Genomic DNA, 19104 nt, shown 5'->3' on the forward strand with positions numbered 1-19104 from the left:
TCGTACTTCTCTGGCAGACTTTGAAGTAAGAAAGGCTGCTGCAGAAGCAAATGCAGAGGAACATGGCTAGGAATACAAAATGGGGTATGGCACTAGTTACCTTCCTACATGGGACGATGTTGCAGATGTAACCAAACAAATGAGAAAGCTGATGTTAAAATTAGAAAAACTGTATTAGTGAGTCCTGACAAGAGCTACAGCAGGGATACAGGTGGAAAAAAGTCTGCTAAATTTGATCAGGCATCAAAGGTTAAAATGTATTTATTTTTAAAAAAATCTTATAGCTGTAGCTTGCTGCTTTTTTTAAACAGGAAACTACTACCATCTTGCTATTTGTGAGAAAGCCACAACTTGCTGTTTGCAAAGTTGTCAAAGCCACTGTTTGATCCTTTTGTTTTAGCAAGTTTTACACACTGTAGTGAACAATTTAAAGTTGATATAATGCTCTTTGATCAGTATAATCAACTCATCAGTAAAGCATACAGGTGGTATTTAATACAATTTAGCTTAGTGGTATTTTTTTACTGAGAAGTCTAGATGCTGGCCCACATTTGCTAAACTGATGGATTCTTAGTGATAATTTTACATGTTGTTTTTTTTTTTTCAAGGGGTGTGTGTTTTGCTCTCTACACTGCCATTTCAAGACAAGCCTCAAGAATGTTCTCCAGTTGAAAAGGCAGCAATGCTTTTTTTCCCATGTGAAAGCACCCCTTATATGCTTTCTAGAGAGCCTAAATATCCCACCCTTCCTTTCAAAGTATTGTTGTCTGTATAATGGGGGTTACTTGATCACATACAAAATGTGAAAACAAAATGTGCCAGTTGCACAAGACTAAACGTAGCTGCTTCTAGAACTGGAATTAGTGGTGGCTGGTTCCATTTTGTTTTCAATGCAGGGAACTGTTAGGTATCGGCATCATCTCTTTCAGAGCAGGTTCTTGTGGGTGTGAATGGTTCAGACAAAACACCACCATCCCCTAATTCTAGTATGAGCTTTAGTTTCATACAACACTTGCCCAGTGTCTACCTGTGCCTGACTCTACAGGTCATTCTGTGTAGTTGGTTAAGTGTTGAATATGATGGGTATATTCTAAATTCAGGTGTTCTAAGATGTAACATTATTTGCAGAGGAAGGTACTAGCTGACTTGAACTCAGATGAGTAAGCCTGAAGAGATCCCTTATTACTCCTCAGTATGACCTCATATAACTGAAGAGGCTGAATTTCAACAAAATTCTATCAGTAGATCTGTTTGTTGCAAGTACCAAAAGAATGTCTCAAGATTGAACAGGTTGCAGATTTGACTCATGTTTAATTAGAGCTCAGCATTATGCTTTGCCTTGGAAACAGAGTAAGTACTATATTGAGCAATACCTGGTCATAAAAAAAGACATGTGCAGTCTGTTTTGGTTGAATGATGGAGTCTGGATGAAGCCTTGTTGCAGCTGGAAAGCTTAGTAATCTCTACTGAGGAAAAACATAAAAATTAATTAAAAGCCTTTTTTTAATGCAAGATACCTGAAATGATTGGGATTACTGGTCACATACATAGTCTGATCAGAAAATGAATTTTTGCAGCCACAAGACACATGCCCTGTTTAGTTACTAAGTACCTTGTGAGGGCAAGGAGCTAGGTGGATCCAGAAAGCAAGATAGCTGGAAAAAGGAGTCTGAAAAGGAAAATGCTTTGTGGACCAGGTATTGGCCAGAAATGATTTGGAACAGTGAAGCCAAAAACTGTGTTATATTTCATTCCTATTGTGTTCAAGAAAACAGGTTTTCACACGCACTCTATGTAAATAACAGGATTGCACTGAGAAAATAAGATGCCATGTTTTCCTGCAGGAGTCTGTCTGTAAAACCTTACATGTTGTCTTAGAAATTTGGGTCAAGAGGAGATACTGATGGGAATGAGAAAACCGTGATAGTATGAAAGCATATCTTTTAATGAGTGATAAACTGACTTTCTCTTGTTTTCAAGCTCCTAAATTTCTGCCCTCCAACCAGCAACAGGGCAAAAGGCTTCATCCTGCATTTTGATGTTATGCTTTGGGCAGAGTATTGTCCTATTCTCTAGACAGAAGCTGAATAGAGCTTTTATTAAGTAGATAGTAGACAATAATTGAATATGCCAAGTATGTAGCATATCCTGAAATACTTAGACTGGACAGCATCATTAAATGCTTTGTTGCATCTTCTGAGTATTTGTCAGATCTTTAGGAATGGGGTTAAGCATTAATGTTGAGGAAAACATTACTCTGAAAAACAATTCTTCGTGTTTGTAATACAAAGAAAGAGAGAAAGACAATGAGCACTATTTTATTTATTTGTATTGTTGTTTGTTTTTCAGTGCACTGGAAGAGACTGTCTTTACTGCCTTAAGCGATCCTTTTGCTGGTCCTTTTGTAGACTACACCAGAAGTAGTAGAAATCTGGAATAAAGAAAAAAACAAAACTTTGGTTGAACAGTGTAATTAGAGCTTCAGTGTCACAAATGAAAAGACCTCCTGACTGGCTTACAGAATGTGTCCTTTACTGAAGCAACATTTACCCTTTGGTAGAAGACATATCTAGAAAATAAGCTGAATGTCCTTGTCAAGTCTGAAATACACAGTGCAAAAATATTCTTACACAAAAAGCACAACTTCTAAACAGGGGGTTAGGGATAACTTAAATGTATCCTGTTAGCTGTGGCTTCACCAACTCCAAGTTATTAGGGTTTTAGACAAGTGAGATAATTGTTCTCCAAAAGCAATAAATGATTGACACTATTACTTTTAGGGAGGGTAAGTGTCCTTTCTTGATTCACAGAGTAACTTACTTCTGGTTAGTCTCTGTTGAAGACGCACTCAGACATACATAACTGACACAGACGTAAGTCAATTCAGGACAACTTTTGAGAATCAGAAATCATGATGTTTGACCATCCTATCTGTTTTACAAGTTTTACTACAAGTACTGTAGTTTCAGTAATCTTCCAAAGGTATGTTGCCATTTTGTTGATAAACTAGGATACTGCTTGAAATCCAACCTCTTGTGTTTTGTTTTGGTTTTTTTTTCCTTTGGTATGACTAAGGAAATAGAGTTCTGTAAGGAGTTGCAGCTCAATAGTTTTCTAAGAATGAAACAAAGTTAATACGTGTTTCTATAAAGTTAAGTAGTAGGTGAAAAGTTTTATATATATTATTTTCTATTCTTGAGGCATAGGCACAGTGAATACAGTTGAAGACATAGCAGTTCAACATTCCAGTCTTACAGCTATAAAACTGTGTGTCTGTGCCTAAGATGCAAGATCTACATTTCAAGTTTATCAAAAATACATGATGAAAAGTTTGTTCATTCAAATTTTGGATTAAACCTGCACAAAATTGTAGAAGATTATTTAGAGTGAAGGAGAAAGTTATTGAATAATTTTGCTTTACTTTTGGATAAAGATTTTTTCTAAACTCAGAATTTTGCTCTTGTGGGGTTTTTTTTGGTTGGTTGGTTGGTTTTTATAAACTAACCTGGATATTTGAGAACTCACCTCCACTAACTTTCCTCCACAAAGCTCTGCAGTATGATGATAGTTGGGAAAATCAGCTACTATTTTCCCATCTTCCATTTTGACAGTTGCCTGTAATAGAGAAAGGTTTAATGTTCCCTGGGGCTACTGGCATTTATATTATCAGATACACTGTAAACATCTGTACACCTGATGCTTAAAGTTTTTACTTTTAAAAAAAAGTAGTAGTTGTGTATTACACATGCAGCTTCATGAACAAGACTAAAATCCTTGAGCTTTAGTTCTTAAGTGTTCACAATTTAAATAGAAAAATGTTCATCTAACAATATATGCAAGTTCCATATCTACACAACATTCATAGCTCTAAAAATGACCTGACTACAGACTATGGTTCTCATTTAGTCCTTAAGGTTTTACTTGGTTCTCTTGTTTTGACAGTGAAGTAAAAGGCATGATTGTATCAGTTAATTTTGAAGTAGTATTCTCAGTACTAAATAACCTGCCTGCAAGCAGCACAAAAGTCTCTGTGGACAAGTGACATGAATCTTTACCCTAGATCTGGGTTCCATACCTCTAACTACACTAGAATTCATCTTGCTTATTTTAAGTATAGGTGAACATGACTGCACAGTCTGCAGTCACACCTTCATACTATAATATGTACCAACAGCTGTAAAAGCTGCTTCTGTATGGAAGAAGTATGTCAGGATGCTACTATGAAGATCACAAATACTACAGCAGCTCAGCTGACTGCCAAAACTAGTTATGTAGTTCCATCACAAAATCAGTCTTGTCTGTATAACTAGTCAGTCTTGCCTATGCTTTTAGTAATAAAGACAGATGAGCCAGTCATTTAGAGGAGAAAAAAGTAATTTGCAAAATGAAGAGATGAGTGGACAGTTTTTACCAGATACCAGGAAACCATCTTACTAGTTTATATATTGTTTAGCGACACTATACTAAAAGGCAGTGGTTTCTCTGCTGAGGGTCATTTACCTGCCTCCATCTTTGGCTCCTTAATAGGCTTTGGACTGCTGAAGTGCCCAGGGCCAAAGAGAAGAGAATGGAATTTGTAATATTTCAAAATGGTTAAGTTTGCAATAAACTGACCGAGTTAAATTGTGTCTTACTCTATCTGTTAGGTTTCACAATGATTTCTCAAAGCCAAAGACAAGGGTTTTTTCCTCTCAGAAAGGTATGACTAAAAAAGCATTTTGGAAATCATGCAATGCTATTGCTATTCTCAGTTTGTCACAGCTCCCTGATGCAATTGCTGGTTTTCCTGTCTTTTCAATATGTATAAAGCGTTTATCCAGTAATCTATTGTAGGGTTCTGGACACCTCACAAATGCAGAGTTTAGCTGTCCCAAACTGTCTTATCCCTTTAAATAGATGAGAAATGAATAAGGTAAGTAAAGCAACCATTTTACAGCAGGTTTTGTATCCATATTTTGTCCATGAGAGGAGCAGATCAATATTGTGTAATCTTCCATCTCACTAGAGTTTACTTAAGTTGGAAGTTGCTCTGTACTTCCAACAGGAAGGAGGATACAGAGATCTTTTTTTTTTCCCCTTCACTTTACACAGTCTTTTGTTTAAGACTCAGGCTCAGGTGACTTCAAAAGGTGAGCACTGCTGACAGGCATGGGCAGAACTAGGGACCACAGCACTCCCCTCAGAGTGTGCTGCAGTTGCTGTATGGTGCTGGACAATGACACAGCTGCCAACCAGCTCTTTAGAGTTTTAATGAGCATTATGTTTGCTTGAGCTGTGACACCAGTAGATGCTTGACACTCTACCCTTGTTCTTTATTAGTACATACAGTTTTGAAGCTCTAGCTCTCTTTAAAATCAGATTTAGATATTTTGCTAGGGGCATCAAGAAATTCGTAAATAATTATATGTTTCTAAGCTATGACAGATGAAAAAAATTAAGGAAGATGTCCCTAAGACAGATTTGATTTTCACCCTAAATTAAAAAAACAACTGAGACAGTGTAGAACTTGAGAGCTAAATTAATTTACCTTGAACTTTTTACCACCCATTGTCTCCATGTCTGCTTCCTTGCCAATTGTGAATGTGTTGGTCGTGGTGTGGCCTCCTGGGAAATGCTGTGTCCAGGTGAAGTCATTTCCATTCTGCACTACCTCAGTGACTATTTTGCAATTCCTTCCCATTTCAATCTTGTCACTGGGGAGACCTTAACAGAAACATACAGTTTATTGAATCTTATAGCCTACCAGCTGTATTTGAATTGAAGCATGCTAATGGTATGTTTGTTCTCGGACATTGATGTCTGAGCATCCGATTTGTTGTTTTTTTCTTTTTTTTTTTACAGCAGTATCAAAGCTCTGAGTTTAAATTACTGGTATACAGGAAGATACAGGTGCATCAGTGCATTTGCTAAAATACTGTTTTGGTCTTGCGTTCTTTTCCCTGAGAAACAACACACTGAATAAATGTATAGATACAAAATACATACAAATATTTCCTTCTACTTAAACTACACATGCAGATGCATGGAATTTAAGGTGTATGAACTTGTGCCTTTGCTATATAGCTGTATATACCTATTTACTATTTGCTATTGCTTTTTAAATAAATGAACACAAGCACTGAACTTATGATCATAGCAAGAAAAGCTCTCTAAGAGCTTTTACCGGGTAATCTCTGAAACAGGTTTGCACAGTCTTCTGAAAGCATTCACAGAAACCTGGTCCTGTGTAAGATTTTGACAAGCATTTTCATACTAAATTTATACTCCCACCAATGAATACTAAGGACGGAAAAAGTGACCTTCACAATCATCATACTGCAAACATCTTGACCCTTCATTCTGCTGCCAGAAAAGAATACTACTTCTGTAGAACAGGACTATTTCCCTGTGGCTGACAGTGCTTCTTAAAGGAATGAAAACGGAATCTCCTTGCTGACGTGCAGAGCACTCCTACCAGTCTTAGCCCCTGTTGATCTCAGCACATTTCAGTAAAAAACCCTTTTTTTTAAAATGAATTTTTTAACTAATTTGTAACCTTTAAGACTTACACCCCAAGACATACTTACCAATCTTCTTCACAAAGTCATCATAGTTCTCATCACCTTCGAATTCGTATTTGCCTGTAAATGCCATGTTGCCCTGGTGATGTGGCTGGTGGAGCAGAATAGCAGCTGGAACAAAGAAGAATGGGCAAGTGCAGATGGCTTGAGGCCCTCTTTTTTATAAACCAGCCCAAGCTGTTCAGCCCACACCCCCTGGAAATATACTTTTATGATCTATGTGAGTCACTAGCATGGGTGCCATTGACCTGTATGAAAATCAAGGTTATAATTCAAGGTTATACATTCTTGACAATAATCTGGAGATCAGCAGAAATCAAGGACAAAAGCTTGGTTTTCATTTTAGTGCATATTTAAACAAAATGATATATTTTTACTTTCAAGAGTCCACTGATTTTGCATTTAGGATGGCATAATGGTAAAATATGTTCTAATGAAACAGGGACAAAACGGCTTCAAAGCAGTGTCCCGAGATCACAGCCTTGCTTTATTTGGAAGCATACCCTGTACTAGTTAAAATATGAAAATAAGAAACAAGCTGCACAGATTCCTAAGTAATTCTGGTAGGATATGGGCAATGACAAGGTTCTTGGTAAATTACTGCACCTGCACATGTCTTACCTTATCTCCACACAGAAAAAAGAATTATGAAATATTTTACACTACTTGGATGTAAAGTACATTAGATTAGTCCCTGGCACCATGTTCCCATACCTTATTTAATATCAAGAGACAAATAGTGCTTTGTATTGCTTAGCAAGTATTCCCACAAAGTACAAAAAATATACTTATTTTGAAAAAGCAGAGCTCTGATTTATGTAAGATAACCATATGTTAAAAGTCAGGGAGTCTGCTGGGTAATTTAGAACGCATACAGGAGATGTCCTATGCCTAATGAATCCACTGCCACACACAGATAGCAGGGTAGGAAATTCCCAGCTGCTGTGTATTGGCATTGCTCCGCTGGCTGAGGATACAGACCAACAATTTTTAATCCGAACAAAAACGTTCCTAGGATTTATGTGAAAATGGTGTCATAGATTAGAATTTTATTTTATTTAATTAAAGTAATAAATTTTGGAAAGAATAGAAAATCTATTTTTTTCCTCAGTTTCATAAAAGTCTGGAGAAATATGTAACAGCATTCAACAAGTTTTGCTATATGCAAAGTGGGTTCCATTTTTAAATGCAATTAATTTAATCCCACATGCTAACGCAAGAACATGTCTATTTAGAGTCCAGAAACTGATCAGAAGAACAGGAACATAGGCTGGGTGGTTAGAAACATGGAAAACAAAGGTCCACTAAACTTTACCACTGTTCTCTTTGGTATACTTTCAAATTAATGTATTCTGTATAACCATTTCTGTGTGTCTAATTAATAGACTTATCCATACTCCACTCTGTCAGAAAACAAGACAAACTTCAGTAACAGGATGAAACTTCAGTAAAATATTAAATATCATAAATCATGATATATCATTACTGTAAAACTATACACATTCAAAGCATTGCTACCTCTAGCAGTTTTATTACCGGTAACATTGTCTCTCAATTCACACAGTTAGTGGTACACTCCCTCAGGCTGTGCTCTAAATCCTGCATGTTGGAGAGTGTTATGTAGTGTAGTTTGCAAGCTGTTCTACTGAGTTGAGACAGAATGGTGCCTCTTAGTGAATCTTGCGTCCTATGGGTCCTCTCTCCTATGGTCACATACTGGCTGTGTCTTGATGTAGCCTCACAGATTTGGGACTGGATGTAGATTACCAGCATTAAAGTCAAAAGAAGCTAGAAATAGGACAGCCTGTACCCAACTATTTTGTCACAGGATACCAGTGTGTACAATAACCCCTTAAATTCGTAACTGTTGGGGGGGTTTAAGGTTTTATTAAACTCAAATATATTTGCTATATATACATATATATTTAATGGCATATTACTTGTCAGGGTAAGTTGCAACTCAATGAAAAAAATCCTCTCTAATTTTTATTAATTTTTTATTTTACTTACTAAGCTGCTTTCTTTTATGCAAAGCCTCTGCTGTCCGTAAGTTATACAGCCTTTAAACCAATTACAGAATACACAGGGCATATGAGGTTTTTATAGGTAAATACTTCCTGTCTTAGGAAAATTTTTGCAGTTTCAAAACTTTTCCTTACAGGAAAAAAATGACAGGGATTCCAGAATAACACACTGACTGATGGGTGAAAAGTCTGAGTCAAGTGAGAAGGGGACTTCTAATGGAAAAGAATTTTCTGACCAGAAAAAGCTTTAGAAAATTCCGAATCAGTTTTGTGACAGATTATACCTGTGGACTGGAAAAGAGCTTGCCTCATGTTTATTAGTTGGGAATTTATATTATTTCTGGGGTTTTTTTTACCTGTTTCCCCTTCTGAAGTCTGAGAGAAAGTAACTTCAAAATCTTACATCTTCTTGTGAAAGAAAACATAAAACTTTCAAATGGAGATGTGATTTTTGAAGTTGACAAACGTCCTTTTAAAGCTATTTGTTTGGGTGTACGTTCCTGGCAGGAAAGCAGTTTGCCAGAACAGATGCAGAAAGTGAACAAGAATGAAGCATAACAAAATCATGGTCAATTTGTAAAAAAAATAGAACAAATGTCCTAGGAATTACTGCCTTCCCACCCCTAACCCTTCACTCTCCCCATATTTACTCTGCTTTAAATTGTACCATGCTGTGCAGTGGCTGACTATATTGTGCTGGAGTTCATGATGCCACAAAAGCCATACCATCTGCTGTCTGCATGCAATTAAAAGTATGTCTCCATACTTGAAATAGAAGGAGAGCCATATACCTTCCCTCTGTGAACATTTTCTGTCCCCTGTGATTAGCATTCAAAACACAGGACTGTGGGAGAAAAGTATGAAACTGGTGGTTCCTGTATCAATTACAAATACATAAGATTCAGAAAAGGAACAGAGAAGCTTGTTTCACCACCAGTGTTGCCTTTACACTTTTGATTTAAAAGTGTCTGTAAAATGATTCTGACTGTCCTGCAACCATATTTGACACTTAGTTTTTTAATCAAAGCTCCTTCAGCTTAATCCCAAGATTGCTGAACTCAATGATCAATTGTGCAGGAGCAGACAACTGAAAAGGAAACTTTCTTTATCAGCTGGACCCAGATGCTTAGGCCCATCTATATAAAGAAAAACAGCATTAGCATGGAAAACAATGAAGTGGTTGCACATACATAGAAGCCTCAGTTCTTATTGCTCTGGTAAAGCTAAGTAGACACCAGTTAAGTTACAGCAGTGTAAACTCTATGCCATTAATAGAGGCAAAACCCCTAGTAATTTCAGTCATACACAGATTCAAAAATACCATTTAGAGGAAAGTATCATCAGGCCTATTTCATACATGAGAAAACTCAAACACTGAAAAAAAGTGACCTATCAGAGTTTATGATATAGTGAATGGATGATGCAGCCAGTAAGAAATCCTAAGTCCAGGCATTAACCCAGTGTCCAGAGGATGGCACATTAATTTAAACTTTCTTATAATAAACCAGCTGTTAGAAGCAAACAATGAGAGCTCTGAGCAACCATTTACTTTCAGTCACCCAGGGAATTTTACACTTGCTCCACTGATGGGCTGTGAGAATCTTTAGAGCTGCTTAGCACAACTGGCTGAGCAAGTCCCTAGTTAAGATTCCTGCTGTCTCCATGTAGCTCTGTGTATACTGAAAGATAACCAGTGTCCAGCCCCAGCTGTGCTTTTGGAGAGTGGGTGACTGGAGAGAGTGAGACTGTCCTCAGGTTAGCCAAGCACTGACGGCCTCTGTCTTGCACTAGGCTCTCAGTGTTCCAGACAGACACGTACAACCCTGTGAAGAAGGTAAACGAACTCAAGCCATAAACTTTTCTGTTTACATAAAACTTATTGGAGGACAATACCACTGGTGTAGTAACACCACTTGGACCTTGGAAGATAGATCAAACTGGATAAGAAAAATACCACAGTTCTGTGAAACAGGAAAAAGATAATCAGATTATATGAACAGTACTTGAGCTTTTATGTTCTCTCTCTCTCTCTAAAGATCAAATTATATTGATAGTTTGCTTGTGATGCGATATAAAAATGCTGACATCTACACAACTATACAATACTTAGAGCCTGCCTGCAGTGGGAATGTGGTGGGCACAGAGCTAGCGTGTAGTACAGTAAATTACCAAAGAATAACTATTTGACTGGGTGGGTCACTCTTGCCACACACTAAGTATGAGTTTATTCACCTCCAAGGAGTTGTACACTACGCTGTACATGAGCGTTCCAGTGCAGGTTACAAACATCAATCCAAACAATAAAGGTAAAGCTACACAGTGTTAATAATTCTGCTTGCTCTGCCTGGCTGCTCAGGATCCAAATCAGTTTAGAACAAGTTTTGAGCAAATGTGCCATCATCTGTACCTGTCTGTGCAGAGGAGTTTTTAATGTGCATTGTGAATTTGCACCCATGTTTCTGCTCACTTATTCTGACATAAATCCTTATTTTCATTCCTGCCTTTTTTGTTATAAAATATAATTAAATTTGATAGTGTATTAGAGAATGAAGAATTTCATTAAGAAGTCTTCCAAATACTGAGTCAGGACAATGTTTACTCCAAGAATAAAGGAATGGAGGCCCTCTGACTTTACTGAAGTTACCACTTGCCCATTTGCTAAGGTTAGTCATTCAAGTCCCTATCTCTTCAGCTGGTTTCAGCTAAAACCAGTATCCATCTAATGACCTTACACTTCGCATTTACAATATTTGTGATTTTTCTGCCTCTTCAGAGCTGTGAGCATGTGGTGTTGCTTTTGCATACCTCTACAGCAGTGCTTCATCCTTGGTGGGCTGGTCATTGAACTAAATGGTGCAGAGAACTCCAGAATTATCCAGTTAAAAAAAGAATCAATTAAAACAAAATTATCTACGTCTATGTATACATGTATTTTAAATACATTACTTGTATTTAATCCATTCCAACTACTACAATGTAGAGCCTGCACACTGCTGCATACACCCTTGGTTATGTTATACTTTTGCTTAACAGAAGTCAGTTCAAACCCAACTGAATTAACAGCTATAACTGAGGTCAGTGGAAAAATAAAAGATATTTCCCTGGCACAAGGTGAGAATTGGAACAGAGAAACGCAAAAGAATAAAAAGCTTCAGGTGTAAAAGCTGAAAACAGCTTTCAGAAAGTGGCCATTATCTTCAGTGTACTTGGCACCATCTATTATTTTCAATAGAGAAAGATGCAGCTGTTCTTTATGTAGGTCAAAAGAAAATATCATTATTCTATAGGAGACTGTCTGCCATCTGGTGGCCAACTGTCAGGGCCCGTATGCCAGGCAGCATGTCCTACACCGAGCCCCCACCTCACCCATGTAAACCCCTGACTTCAGTTAGAGCATGCCAGCGTTTGCAGCTGGCCCCGTGCCACAGCTGAATCTCCAAGACGAATTGCCCATCCCTTCATTCTCTAACTGTAAAAAAAAAAAAAAAAAATCCCCCAAGCTGGTTATAATCATCTCAGTAAGAGTCATGTTAAATGTATCATTTATCTTTACATAATATATAAAAATATATCAGTATTTATACAAGCGATTATCTTCATATGTTTTATTTTGGGACACAGTTCTAAATGAAGATGATTTCCTAAGCATTGCTTTATGGCATCACTGACATATTGTACAGTATTCACCTTTGCTTAAACACAAACACATTTGTATTGCGATCTTGGCAATCAGCAAGACACAGGACTGCTTCATACAGCTTTAATTAAACATTACAGATCAGAGGCCAAATGCTGGCTCCCCTGAATTCAGTGGTAATCATCTACAGTTGAACTAACACTTTAACACAATTTATTGAATCTAACTTTATGTGCAAAGGCTATTTGCAGCAGATTGGCATTTGTGAAACCCACTGAGTGGATTCAGCTGTCACAGAGAAACACAAATAAGGGTGTGCATGCTTAGATGGAGCAGCACTGTTTGCCGACAGAATGCAAGGAAATGGCATAACCTTATTTTATGAGGTCTAAGGTGTACTGGCTTTTTACACTGAATTTGTCTGAGTGGGAAAAGAAACCAAAAGAACCCCAAAACATACATACACAGTTGTGCTTACTGAACTTCGAAACCTCAGTCACTGATTTTTGATGACAAACATCAACACATAGTAAATCTCATATTTGAATATATATTGTCAGGACTATGGGCAGGAATCAAACTACTAGTTACAATGAGAAGTTATGCAGAAAAGCTCAACACCGTATTTGAATTTATCAGGATGAAGTGAGTTGCAACTGTGTGGTGTTGTAAACAGCATGAATAAAAGTTAGCGTGTCAAAGAAGTAAAACTCTAGTGGAAGCTTATACCCAAGGGAAAAGTTCATCTAAAGCGAGCAGTTAATTCCCTCTTTCTCCCAAGTCAGCTACCTCTGATATGCAAAACAGCTGAGTCTTCAAATGCTGGTAGGAACAGAGGGAACTTTCAGGAACCAAATCAAAGGCCTTCGATATCTTTACCTTCAGAATTTACTTGCCACAAAGTCATAAATATAACACTTTTGCATTCTTTTTGTCATGTTGGAATCACCCTGCCCTTGAATGTCTCCCAGCATGCTTTAAAGTTTATTAACCTTTCAGATGTGTTGTATAAAGCCAACTGAGATGATACACTCAAAGACAAAATGGAGATAAGGAAAGTAATTCCATTAGTGAATGAACTAGGCTAAGTGACTATCTTTGAAGTGCTTTTAGAACTGGAATGCAATTGAACAAGGAGTACAGATGCAAAATAAAAGTAGGAACTCTCCAGTGAAAGGAAAGTTACACTTAATGATTCTTTCAGAATGAAACTTGATCAGGAAAGCTTGTAAATTCTTAAAACAGCTGTATCTGGTAATTATTCAGCAACTTTCCATAGTAAATGCCTAATGATTATTAATTCCTTTGGTATTCAGAGTAATCATTCATAATGAATTCAGAATGAACTCATTTGGTGTTAATGTAATGTGTAATTCCATGGGAGTCCTATTATAATGTTGCCTTATTAAGTACCCATTTAGAATAGTACTAGGCGTTACTATTCTAAACCCATAAGCAGTAGAAAGTAATTACCAACAAGATGCAGCTGAATTATTGAAAAGCTAATGCTTGTACAGAGTCCAAATATTTAACAGAAATGCACCAGCCAGCTCTACAGGACTTCTACAGGTGACACAGTACACTGGCCTTGCCCCAGACATGACATTCTGATGGGTAGGTTCTGCCTAACAAAAACAGGAAAGAAAGGATCCTACCAGAAGCTCGGGGATAGAAACATTTGCAGGGGAGGAAGGCACAGATCTTCCAAAAATCCAGTATTTTTGGGACTCCCTAAAAGGAAACTTGATTATTTCCTGCCAAAACACTCTTATCAGGAAAACCTTTAGTCTGTTTGAATCTCCAGAAAGGTAGTTTCTGAAGAGCAAGATAATGAAGTGATTCATTTCAAGCTGTACAAGCTGGCATAGCTTCTGTAAGAAGCGTTTGGTTCTGCTGCCCCTGACTGGTGTTCTAAATCTCCAAGTGCTGCATCAGTGGAACTGCTGAGATCTGGCTTGGGCAAGTAAACCCACAGAAAACTAAACCTAAGGAAAAAAAAAAAAAGAAAAAAGAAGAAAAAAGAAGGAAAAAAAAAGAAAAAAGAAAAAAGAGAAAAAAAAGAAAAAAAGAAAAAAAAAGAAAAAAAAAAGAAAAAAAAGTGCTTAGTTTTCAGGTGGTTTGGTTCTCTGAACTGTCTCAATTCCATGGTCAGGCCCTGCTAGTACAACAGGAGGTACAAGAGAGAGGAGAGGAAGATGAATGGCACCATCATCATCAACAACATGTAGCCCTTCCATTGGCCTCGTGGTGACTGCAAACCAGAGAGCGATTAGAGCAGCCTAAGGATATGACAGTGCTGCTTAAATTGTTCAAGTGATTCCTAGGTGTCCTTGAGCCACCTCCTACTTCGTGCTGGCACAACCATTTACGCAGTAGCGTAGCAACCAGAGCAAGGGCCTGATTTGAATTAAAAATTCCAAAGATAAAATAAAAAGGTATTTTTCAGCTGGATCAGTGCTCTGATCCAGTTCTTCACATGATCACACAAACAGCTGTACTGGCATAATGCAAGTATTGGCATGGAGAAGGGAACAAGCAGCTGGCGGAATATCCATCCGCACAAGGTGCCCATGCCACTGAAAAATGCTCACTGTAATCATGGTCTCAGTTATACTTTATGATCTACATTAAAAGAATAAAGAAGTCCAAACTGATAATTGTAAACAAAGCTCTGGAGAGGAAAGCAGAAATACGCTTATGCTAATTGTGCTAGTGATGTGTGCCTAGTTCAGGTTCACTGAACAAATTTTCTGCAAGCTGAAGGCTCAGTACAAATTCTCTGAACTCGTTATTTCCTGTTGTCTCTTCAGACTCCAACACCCAAGTAAATCAAATCAGCACTCCTGGACTAAGAAGCACCAAAACAAAGAACTGGAAGGAACATCTCTGTTATCATCTTCTAGAATTGATAGCAGTCTATACAATTTCTTGGTTTTTGTTACCACAGCAGGCAGTTTACTCCCTGGTATGTAAAAATCTTCTTTTAATTTCTAGTTTAAATTAATGCATGGTTATTCTAAGCCTGATTGTATTTGTGCCAGCATTGCCCATTCTTTTAAGTAGAACTTCTTTCTCTGAGTTTACCCCAAAGTCCTTTAGAGAACAGTTACATCCTCTTTTTTTGCTAGAGTAAATAAATTGGCCTAAACTATGCCAAACTCCGTTAGACACTTCTGAAATAACAGACTTTTTCTTCCTCTTATCATCCAAGTATTCCTCTTCACTTACTCAAATTTCAGATTACTTTTTGGAACAGAGGTGGCAGGGACTTATAACATTTTCCAGCTCAACAACAAGTTTCATTGGTATACTCCCCACCTTTTAAACTAAGATCATTAACAGACATACTAAAATGTTTTGGTTTTACAGTAAGATTGATACCAGCAGCTTCTTGTGAATCTAATTGTTCTTTTCTTTCTTCAGGATTCTTTCCCTTAATTAGTTATCTTATACTAAATGTTACCAATTGCATCCAATTCAATGGTAATGGGGACTGATAGCAGAAATAGGAAGCTGTCTTGATTTTAAAGTTTTAGTAATGACTACAACAGAAGACTTGAAGATTTTTGTTGTGCCAGTTTTGACTCATGTAATCTGAAAATGCACAGTAAAACTAATTTTGGCTACTGTCAATTTGGCTCACACAAGACTGTTAAGATTTCTTTGAAATACCATCTTTGGATTAAGAGCCACTATGGAACATTTTGAACCTCAATGGTTTTAGCCTAATACGGACAATTTTTAAAAAGTTGCTAAAATGAAAGATATAATTCAACCTTATCTGCAGAGTGTTCTGGTAAAAGCAGACTGAGTTAAACATACTACCTCTGTATTTCTTTGTTCCATATATTTATACTAGAAGTCCCTAACAGAAAGTAACTGAAGTTCTAATAAAGTTAGTAACTGACAACCCTAAAGATAAGAATCAACAGTCATCTCCCCTTTATCTACATAGTTCATGTGATATGTTGTAAAGTTTTTATTTACCTGATAGTATCTACATGATTGTACTTGCTGACACATCAGGACAACATAGCTCCAAATGGGAGCTTATCTTCATCGTAACCTAGTCTAATTTGGAGACTTCCGTCACATGGCTGTGGTCTTCTAAGCAATCCTCAGTCATCACCAAAAGGGGGGGAAAGCTATGTACCAATATAAAATGAATGTGCACTGTACCTGCATTTAAAATTAGTGGGAACTGATAGCAGGGAGGGTAAACGAATGCAATAGGATGTCACCACCACACACCAGCACCACTACCAAGAAAAAAAAAAAAAAGTCAAATTCTTTCTTAGCCACAATGTATTTGGAAGGTATCATGCTCTGGAAGCCTCCTCTCTACAGCTATAGCTACGTACAAAATTTGTAGGGTAATTTATTCAAATTAGGCTTAGAAGGCAGCAGGATGAACATGGGATGAAGGCAAGATGCAGTGTTTCAGGAACTTATCCTGCTTCTACAGCATAAACTGGAGTTGTGCATGGACTCTGGTGGCAGCAGGCCTCTCATGATAGCTGGACAGCTTGCTGAAACCAGTCCTAGAGCTTGCATTTTCATATGCACAGAACTGACTTGCATATTTTACAGTTATTCCTACTTCTCACATACCCCTTCTGCAGCACCCTACATTTGCATTCTAGCAGGCAGCACTCATTCCACTGTAATAATCACAGAATGTTTTGCTCCACCTAAGAAACTAAGCAACTGATGGTTTAGTGTATGCGATGTTGATTTAGGCTTTCTTGGAGAAACTCTGCGCAGAGCTTGCCTTTAACTAAGTTTACTGAAGTCAATAAAGAACAATACGCAACACCATGTTTTAACTTGTTTTTCTGTTGGAATTCTTCTAAGAGCTGCTCTGTTTCCTCCCAAACAAATCATGTTATAAATCAGTTTTTAAATGTTATCTGATATACGGAAGAGAGAGGTTTTCAAAATCTACAGAGATATAATATAAGAGACATTGAAAATGGAAAGTTCTTTAAAAAAAGGAAATTATAAACAAATTAATTGCCTTTCTCAATTTTACTTACATTATTGGCTTATTAAGCATAGGCTGCTAGCGTGTAGCCTATGGATAATAAGGAAGGAAATGATGGACTTTTAACAACAAACATTATCTACTTAATAAAAGACTACTATTTAGTCTTGCAAGGCAAAATATTTTGTTGTATTAATTGAGAATCTAACAGGAATTGAAGGCGTTCAGGATTTTGTAGAACTTTGTGTCATATTTATCTAATACAAAAGACTTCTTCACATTGGTAAGGAGTCGTTTAAAAAAAAAAAAAAACACCACATTTTGAAGCACAGGGACATATGATTTTTCCACTCGTCTCTGTTTCTGCCTTATAGTGTTTAAAGAAAAACTCATTAGTTTTAAGTACTGTTTCAAGGAAGAACAAAAACATTAAGAATTTCTGTCTTTTCCTTGTTTTTCCTTTATTTTAAGGAATCAACGTGCTGAGAGTGACAGCAATCCAGAGAGACCTGTAAGGGTCTCAAATAACCCCAGCACTATGTCTAGTCTAATTTGCTCCCATATCCATGGCCAACCCAGTTTTATCAAATGTATAACTAAAGCTGCCTCCTTAGAAAATATTTCTAACTTGCAGTGTAGATGCTGAATTACATTATCTCTGTTCAACATGCAAGCTTATACATAGCTTACATATAAAAAAGTTTATATTTTTGTGGGAATAACATTTTTACATACCATGCTGCTCTAGATTTTTTTTTAAATCACAGTTAATATTGGGGAAAACCCACAAATATTTATTTTTTCTTTGCTTTAAAACAAACACATTTTTAAAACATCTGAAATGCATTAATGGATTTGAAAACAAACATTATATAAAAGTGCCTTTTAATAACTGTACCTTGGTAGCACTCCTATACCCTTCACCTTGTCCCTCTAGTTTGGGATACTCAGAGCATTTTCTTTAATATATTGCAGAATTTACTCCATCATACATATGATGAAAAATGCAGGCTAGCGATGGGGGCTGAGCAAGAGGTTAACTTTCAGCTTCAGTAAGACAATTCCCATTTAGAAATAGATATGTGTTTTGTATGGCTCAAAAGAAAACTTCCTAGGTCATTCCAATAAATTAAAATACATATTTTGATTTTGAAACAGACTGTTTTACTGAAAATGCCAACACAACATTTTCTTATTTCCAACATGGAAGACATTAAAAAAAAATATATTATTTTTTTCTTCTTAAGATACTGCAACTTCACAACTTCCCTATTTTCATACATCTTTACTTCTGTAATGTCAACATCTCTGTATCTGGATCATCAATGGTTACTGAAGCAAATACACAGAGCTGCAGAGCTAAAGAAAGGCCAAATTCCCCACTTGGGCTGCCAGGGGAACTCCTTCTACTGCAAGGGTTACTCAGAGTTCAGTATGCATGGAATAAACACAGCATACTTTATTATGCATCCTGCTTTCCGGACTGCTGCTCCCCAGCCCTTCATCATTAAAGCAATAGTACTGTATTTTAAATACAGATTATGTAGTTTGCTCCCGGTCATATGAGATGTGATTAATAGCTAGAAATCCTGATCCACTGCTGTCTATTAAATCAGTAGTCACCCCTCCATCTTTTAGATACGATGCTTTGTCCCGCACATTGCCCTGTACCTCCACCAATTTTTATGAAGTGTATTAACCTCTATCTATTGCACTTGTAAAGCCTGCTGCTTTATTTGTGCACATAAACCCCATGCACAGTTAAATTCTGCTATTCCAAAGGATTCCTTCAGCTGCAGTTCCTGAATCTGTGTTAAAGGGAACATTAAATGTAGATACTACTTTTTTTTTTTTGAAGGCACATCTGGTTTGCAGTTGTCTTTTTCTTATATTTTAAAA

The 19104-nt window shown here is 37.0% G+C and overlaps 1 protein-coding gene across 10 annotated transcripts in view; it reads right to left on the reverse strand.

Annotated features, from left to right (window-relative positions):
- Window positions 1-2309: 2309 nt before the first annotated feature.
- The window catches only part of FABP6 (fatty acid binding protein 6), a 46371-nt gene continuing 29576 nt past the window's right edge, over window positions 2310-19104 (reverse strand). For 9 of the 10 annotated variants that reach the window (XM_069773194.1, XM_069773197.1, XM_069773199.1 and 6 more), the window contains 4 exons: window positions 6567-6671; window positions 5528-5703; window positions 3526-3615; window positions 2310-2431 (listed from right to left, as the gene is read on the reverse strand). In XM_069773194.1, coding sequence (XP_069629295.1) covers window positions 2378-2431; window positions 3526-3615; window positions 5528-5703; window positions 6567-6671 — 425 coding nt within the window. In that variant the 3' untranslated portion in view covers window positions 2310-2377. Of the gene's footprint in view, window positions 2432-3525; window positions 3616-5527; window positions 5704-6566; window positions 6672-8940; window positions 13828-19104 lie in introns of those variants that run through there. The other variant, XM_069773204.1, reaches the window with a different exon arrangement.

Source organism: Haliaeetus albicilla, chromosome 27 (genome assembly GCF_947461875.1).
Source record: "Haliaeetus albicilla chromosome 27, bHalAlb1.1, whole genome shotgun sequence".
Lineage (NCBI taxonomy): Eukaryota > Metazoa > Chordata > Aves > Accipitriformes > Accipitridae > Haliaeetus > Haliaeetus albicilla.